The 7,596-nt window shown below is 46.5% G+C and overlaps 1 protein-coding gene across 1 annotated transcript in view; it reads left to right on the forward strand.

Annotated features, from left to right (window-relative positions):
• KAT7 (K(lysine) acetyltransferase 7) overlaps positions 1-7,575 on the forward strand; it is a 36,275-nt gene extending 28,700 nt beyond the window's left edge. Inside the window, exons 13-16 of the mRNA XM_015405639.1 lie at positions 439-532; positions 1,830-1,976; positions 3,877-3,983; positions 6,046-7,575. Coding sequence (XP_015261125.1) covers positions 439-532; positions 1,830-1,976; positions 3,877-3,983; positions 6,046-6,147 — 450 coding nt within the window. The 3' untranslated portion in view covers positions 6,148-7,575. The remainder of the gene's footprint in view (positions 1-438; positions 533-1,829; positions 1,977-3,876; positions 3,984-6,045) is intronic.
• Positions 7,576-7,596: the final 21 nt, after the last annotated feature.

A 7,596-nucleotide genomic window follows, 5' to 3' on the forward strand; every position in this document is an offset into this window, starting at 1 on the left:
TGACTCTTTCCTCCAAGGTGCTCAGGGTAGCCGATATGCTTCTCCCTTCCTTTGGTTCATCCTCATAATCCCGTGAGATGGATTAGGTTGAGATTGTGTGACCAGCTCAAGATCATTCAATTAACTTTATGGCAGAGTGGAGAGTTTGAACCCGGTTCCCCTCCATGCCGTAACTACCGTGCCCTGTCACCAGCAGCTTTCGAAGGCTCTGCAGTTCCAAAATTGGCTTGGAAGTGCAGCACGAGGGAGATGTGTGAGCTGTTGTCTGCGAAATACAATTCCCCAGTCCCTTGAGCCGTTTGGAAGCCTCTGTGTGGTATTTTGGTTCTAGCCCTCCTGTTCCGGTCGCCTTGAAAAACCAGGCGTTTGATCCGGACTCCCTGTGTCCCTTGTAGTTCTCGAGTATGACCCCTGACAGATGTGATCTTTCTTTTTTAGGAGAAGAATTCGTTCCTCAACTACAACGTTTCCTGCATCCTGACGATGCCTCAGTACATGAGACAGGGTTATGGCAAAATGCTTATCGACTTCAGTAAGTAAGGCGCTTGGGTCGTCTTGTTTTGAGCAGCTTGCTCCTTGTAGACAGGATCGACGCGCACACATACTGATATAATAAACCCTGGATTATCGTCTCAGTCATGGAACAGATCATGATTAAAAATGCAGTAGGTGATCACTTAACAATGTTATGCACCCATCTGTATGCTACTGCGGGGCTAATGATACCACCTCTAAAGTCCTGTGTGACCTGCGCCTGTACTGTGTGGCTCACTCACCAACTAGGGTCATTGGGCCAATTTATTTTCACCTTTCCCTCACAGAAGAGGGGTGATCTAAATCATCCCATTCAAGGGGTTTTTTGGGGGGGGTCGTTGGCAATGTTCCCTCTAAGCTGTGGAGTCTTGTGAGCAAAAATTCTACTTTGTGAGCTACTGACGTTAAAGTTGTGAGCAAATGATTTGGCTACTGCATAAATTAGTTTGCTCTGGAGCCATCCTTCCTGAGCTGAGACAAAAATGTGTGAGCTGGAGGCTAAAAAACTGTGAGCTAGCTCACACTAACTCAGCTTAGAGGGAACATTGGTTGTTGGCCTTGCATTATGGAGGGGGCTCCCAGTGGAGGCGAACGGGACACCTTTGCTCCCTGTTTTCGTCAAACTTTCCAAGTCTGTGTTTTTTTTCTTTTCCTTAAAGGCAATTTTTTTTTGCTGGAATTGAATCAACTGCGGCTATTTAGCGGATTATGTGGATCTTTGACTTGTTTCTCATATGAAGACAATTTGTAGCTGCGTTTATCATGGCATTTTTTAATGCTGTAAAGTGGCTGGGGTTTAGTTTGTCCAACGAAAGGCAGTCTGTAAATATATTACTAAACTGAATATTGTAATATTTTGGAACATGTCACGACTCTCCCCTAGGCTGCTAGATCAGAACAAATGTGGCCAGCATCCTTTTCCATAGTAGATGATGACAATTTTGATAATTGTTTGTTGGTGTGTATAATGCAAAAGACAAACTTTTGCAGCATAGCGGGGTCAGTACCCCTTTCCCCCCCCCAGTACTGACAAGAGTGAGCTCCTGCCTGGAGTCTCTAGCCTTTCTGTGCTCTGCAAAGAATCTCACTCGGAGTGAATGTGGTTAACAGGTTCCACAGTGAATTCTGTGTGTACAGAATATTCTAAATGGACTGCTTTGGGGACACTGCCTTCAAATATTCTAATCATGCTACTAAGAGTTCCAAGTTATGGCTCGCTATCCAGGGGGTGGAATGGCAGTCTGGAGGTCGGCTAAGTGAGGGTCCCAGTGAGTCTGATCTCTTCTCTTCTCCAGGCTATTTACTTTCCAAAGTGGAAGAGAAGGTTGGCTCCCCAGAACGGCCACTTTCAGACCTGGGCCTTATCAGCTACCGTAGCTATTGGAAGGAGGTCCTTCTTCGGTATTTGCATAACTTCCAAGGCAAAGAAATATCTATCAAAGGTAAAGCTTTGGGAGGGGAATATATTAGTAGCAAACTGCCTCTTTCTGCTGTGGTTTTTTTCTTTGGTGATCGCCAGCACCCAAAATTGCTTATAAACAAAACCGAGTATTGTAGGAGTAATCTATGCAGATGTTTTAACAGTTGCTGCTCCTGCTCCTGGGAAGTTGTAAGAGGAAGCCACAAATGGACCTGCCTGGGCCCCTCTTGATGACATCATCTGTTTACCTTTCATACAACACAAAGTCATTGAATAATTTATTCCAGGGACAGTCTTTAAGTCAGCCTTGCAGATATGAATTTTTCTGTTTGGTTTATGGAGACATGCAAGCTTGTATGTGGATACACACAAACACACACAAATCTGTGCAAAAAAGCATCCCTGAATCTGTTAACTCATGCAAATTGTGCACATGAAGTATACTTTATTCTGCCTCAGTCATCTGGAGGGTTAAGAGACTATGTGGGACGTTGCAATCTTACTTAGCTTCTCTGACTACTGCTATTTTATGCTAGGCTTAGTTACATGTTTTCTTTTTTCTTTTTCTTTTTTTAATTTTCTCCAAAAAAAAGTGGGATACAAAAGGGAAAAGGGTAGGGGAAAATATAGATTCATCAAATTGATCAAATATTATGGGTTGTTACATACAACAAGTAAAATCAGATTAGTAAGAATCAATGCTCCCTCTAAGCTGTGGAGTCTTGTGAGCAGTAATTCTACTATGTGAGCAACTGGCATTAAAGTTGTGAGTGAGCGATTTGGCCGCTGCATCAATTAGTTTGCTCTGGAGCCATCCTTTCTGAGCTAAGACAAAAATGTGTGAGCCAGAGGCTAAAGAACTGTGAGCTAGCTCACACTAACTCAGCTTAGAGGGAACACTGGTAAGAATACATATTTCAAATATTGACGCAGACAATAAAACATCAATATTACAGTGTTTTGGAATGGGTTCTCTCTTTAAAAGAATCAACAAGACCTTTCTTAATGTTAGCGATAATCTTATATGCAATAAGAGAGATTACATCTTTAACAGCTGAACAAACTCCTACACTAAGATGAAATCATTATTAAAACCTGAAATATGTCTTGTTTGTCAAAATCTAAGTTTTATACTAGTGGAATACTACATAAAAAGATTAAAACAATAATCAATATCTCCATCACCTTTAATAGGATGTTCAGAGAATTCAAAAAATCAAAAGAATACATACACACACACACACACACACACACACACATATATATGTAGAGAGATTGGATTTATACCCCACCCTTCACTACCTGAAGGAGTCTTAGAGTGGCTTACGATCTCCTTTCCCTTCCACTCCCCACAACAGACACCCTGTGTGGTTGGTGGGGCTGAGAGAGCTCTGAGAGAACTGCTTGTGAGAAAACAGCTCTGAAAGAACTTGTAACTGACCCAAGGTCACACCAGCAGCTGCATGTGGAGGAATGGGGAATCAAACCCAGTTCTACCAGATTAGAGTCCGCGCTCCTAACCACTACACCATACTAGCTATTCCGATAGTATGTGTAATAAGCTTGCCATTTCTGCTGAAATTCTTTCAATGGTCTTCTGTTTATATAAGTAGTTAGTTTTGCCAATGTTGCATACTCAGCTAGTTTTTGTTTCCAGATCTCTGTTGTAGGACAGCCTTCTGTCTTCCATTTAATTGTAAATATTACTCTGGCAGCTAGTTACGTGTTTTCAACCTGTGTGCGGCCATAAAGAATTCTCGGAGAGAACTGTGGAAGAAGTTCTGTCCCGTATCTGTGTTCCTGATTCAGCTGCATCTGAAAGCCAGAGTTGGCAGGAGATGAGGACATCTCTTTGCCTGGTCGTCCCAGTGGTCCCCTTTTATTTTTGCTCCCCTAATGTCTCTCTTGTCTCTGCGTTTCAGAGATCAGCCAGGAGACTGCTGTCAACCCTGTCGACATCGTTAGCACCCTACAAGCTCTTCAGATGCTTAAGTATTGGAAGGGCAAACATCTGGTCTTAAAGAGACAGGTAAGAGCGTGTCTGCTCACCCACAAGTGCCGTGCTGGCCTCTGCGTTAGGTCTAACCTTCAGTCTGTCTCTTGCTTTTTGTTTCCTTGCTGTTCTGTCCTAGATTTACGTTGAGGGGAAAGACTGTTTTACCTCAGAGGTTTGGGAACCCTGTAGTACATTGCTGTTTTACCTCAGAGTGCAAATCTGTTGATATAATGCTGCTGTCCGGCATGTTAGGTAGCACTTTCACATATCCCAAGTATTTTGAATTCATTGGGTCGGATGGATCCTGCTAGCGTTTTTGTTGCTTTCACTCGCTCTTGCCCAACTCCCATCTTCACTACAGTCCCCCAATGGCATTTAAGAAGAAGTGTCGTGATGTGTGGTTAAGAGCAGAATGGCCTTCTCCTTACAAACTGAACCTGAACAGCCTCTTTTTTGCTATCAGCTCGCAGCCGACTTGTAGCCACCCCGTAGGGTTTTCAAGGCAAGAGACGTTCAGAGGCGGTTTGACATTGCTTGACTCCGAGTTGCAGCCCTGGGCTTCCTTAGGGATCTCCCATTCAAGTATTAGCCAGGACCAGCCCTGGTTGGTTTCCAAGATATGATGCACTCAAGCTAGTTCTGGCCATCCAGGTTAGTGCAGTGGCCTTCTAAATGCACTGATTTCCTATGAGACATCAGGGGGAACAGGATAACCCCCCCCAAAAAAATAATTTTCATTCACTACCAGGGACAGGAGGAATAACAGAGGCTTAAAATTATTTGCAGAGGTTATCACATGGCTGTAACATTTCAGCTGCCAGCTCCTGGGCGAGCAGAACAATTAACAGGCAGTCTTTTATTTCTGAGGTGAATACTGGCCTTCCCTCAGCTTCAAGCATTCATAATGTAAATATGAGCTCCTCCCACAAATATTTGGCCAGTTTCCCTCAGTAACCCGCCCTAAAAACAGTCACAATCTCTTCCTCAAGCCATCACTATATTAGCCTACTAAGTTTGATTTGATTTATTAAATTTCTACCCCGCCTTCCTGGCCTAGGCCATCTCAGGGCGGCTTACATAAAAACAACATAGAATAAAGATTAAACAGCATCAGTTAATACAAATAACAATTCTAAAACCATAAAACATAATGAAGTGCTAGTAGCGATGATTCCGCAGCGGTGGTTGTTGTTGAGTTCTCTCATCTTGCAGTCGGCTCCTTGATCGTCTTAGATTGTCTTAGGCCAGGGGTGTCAAATTCATTTGTTTTGAGGGCCTGATCTGACATAAATCAGACCATGTTGAGCCAGGCCATGTGTGTCACAAAATGTAATGCCAGGTAGTGGAGATATAAACTTTATAAAGGACACAAACACAAAGGTTTTTTTTTTACTTAAAATAAAAACGTGCTTAAAACATTAGCTCTGTAAGCTGCAAACCTACTTTTGATTTATTGACGTTCACCACAGAAATCTCACGCTCAGAGTTCTGAGTCTAGGACCCAGGTTAAAACATGAAATGGCTGAGTGATTAAGAGAGTCTGGTGAAGCAAGCTATGATGCAGCAGCAGAAGAAGAATTGGAAACAGGAGATGGCTAGTTCCACTGTGGGCCTGATAGAAGCTCTCTGGGAGCCTGATCCGGCCCCCGGGCCACATGTTTGACACCCCTGTCTTAGGTGGTTAGTTCAGGCTATAGTTAAAGTCCCAGGGGAAACAGGGCTCTCCGACCATAGGCTGTCAGTTGTTAGTAGTGGCGGCAGCTGCAAAAGCCTGGTGGAAGAACTCTGTTTTATAGGCCCTGCAGAACTATAAAAGGTCCCGCAGGGCCCTGGTCTCTTCCGGGAGCTCATTCCACCAGATTGGAGCCACCACCAAGAAAGTCCTGGCCCTGGTTGTTGCTAGCCGGGCCTCCTTGAGACTCAGGAGGGCCAGCTGATTCTGGGCCGTACTCCCAGACTCCTAACCTCTGGCGCTCATTCCCTAACTTCTGGGGGGAGGGGTCCTTGGAAGGCTGCTATATGCAAATCTCTCTTGTCCTATCAGTAACTTTCCTCAAACTTTTAACTTGCACCTTTTTCAACCCCCCCGTTTTAGGATCTTATTGACGAGTGGATAGCCAAAGAGGCCAAAAGGTCCAACAGCAATAAAACCATGGATCCCAGCTGTTTGAAATGGACCCCTCCCAAAGGAACTTAATGGACCCACCTCTCCAGGAAGCGTGGGTGTCCCACCTGCCGCCGCCACCGTCCCCTTTCCCAGCATTGAGACCTGCCCCGTGGGAATCAGTGGATGTGTCGTTGGTACCAAACCCCCTCTTCCATGTGCTCTCCAGGTTGCCCTGTTCTGTCTGGGGCTGCTGGACCCCAGTCCCCTTGTACACGACAGCCGATCCTGCTTCGGAGAAATTTTCTTGCACGCTGGCCTCGGGTGAGGATGCCAAGATCTGAGGGCTTTGTGCACAGCGCCGAGGTGGTCCCGAGGTGCAGCCGTGCTGGCTAGTTTTGTCTTTTCCCACCCACTGCTCCTTGAGCCTCGGAGGTCATCTTCGCCCCTAGCGGGAGGTGTCTTGTGTCTCAGCATCTTACTGGTTCCGGCCTCCCTGCTCCCACAGCCACTTTGTAAGTGTGAACGCCTTGCCTCCCACCCACCCTCCAGGCACTAGTGGAAAGAAATCAACACCCATTTGGGCTGTCTCGGGATACACAACGTGCTGCATCCATCAGCAGGTCTGAGCATGGCCCAGATCTCGTCACAGGAGTCCGTGCATGGAGCCTTCCACACCTCACGGTTCTTTCTGTCTCCCTCAACACACACTGTCCTCAAGGGCTCTGGTTTCAGGGCTGAGGGGACACCATTCCTACCGTTCTGTTCCTTTCTGTTTCGTGTCATTCCTTTTCGGTCAGAATGTTTAGGTGGTCCGTCTGCACCAGGCCCTTCCTTCGCAGGGGGGTTGCACAGCTGATTCCCCACGACAGTGTGTGCGTGGCATGTCCTGGCACCTGATGTGCCACTGAGTGAACTCGTACTTGCAGGGCCTCGTTGGGAGCGAGGGATGCCACCACCTGAGAAGCATTCACGTTCAGCAAGGTCCTCCTTAGCTAGCCAGTCTGTACACACACTTTGGAAGAATTTGGTTGGTTTTCTTTTCTTTTTTAATTGCAGGGAGTGAGAGTCTCCAGATCAGCACCCAACCCCTCAGCAAAGTGCCTTCTGCCCTGGCCTTCCTCGCCCTTTTTTGGCTTTCCTTCTGATCCAAAGAAAGCCACAGCCCAAGGGAGAGACGTCTTCAGCAGCGTCAGTTGGGCAGCAGCTGCTGAAGAGGCTGCCCCAGCGTCAGCCCGCACACCCACGGCGACTTGCTTCCAGACCCGGCGTGGCTTCTCACTTGTGGGGAGGCCACCAAATCTAGGGCGGCTTGAGCTGCTGGCTGCAGGGTCAAATCTCCACCTGGGGGCATTTTGCGTGGCAGCTGTGCCGACCTGGCAGCAGGCCAGTGGTCCTGCATTCTTTTTTTTTACCGTTTGCAGCCCCTCGTCTGCTGTTCCTGGGCCATCCAGGGCCGACAGCTTGTTCTCCGTCACAGCCTCGGTCTGTCTGACCATTGGTCACTTTGCAGAGTGTTACGTAGGGAAATATGGTTCAGCA

Source organism: Gekko japonicus, unplaced genomic scaffold (genome assembly GCF_001447785.1).
Source record: "Gekko japonicus isolate JY-2015 unplaced genomic scaffold, Gekko_japonicus_V1.1 scaffold3933, whole genome shotgun sequence".
NCBI lineage: Eukaryota > Metazoa > Chordata > Lepidosauria > Squamata > Gekkonidae > Gekko > Gekko japonicus.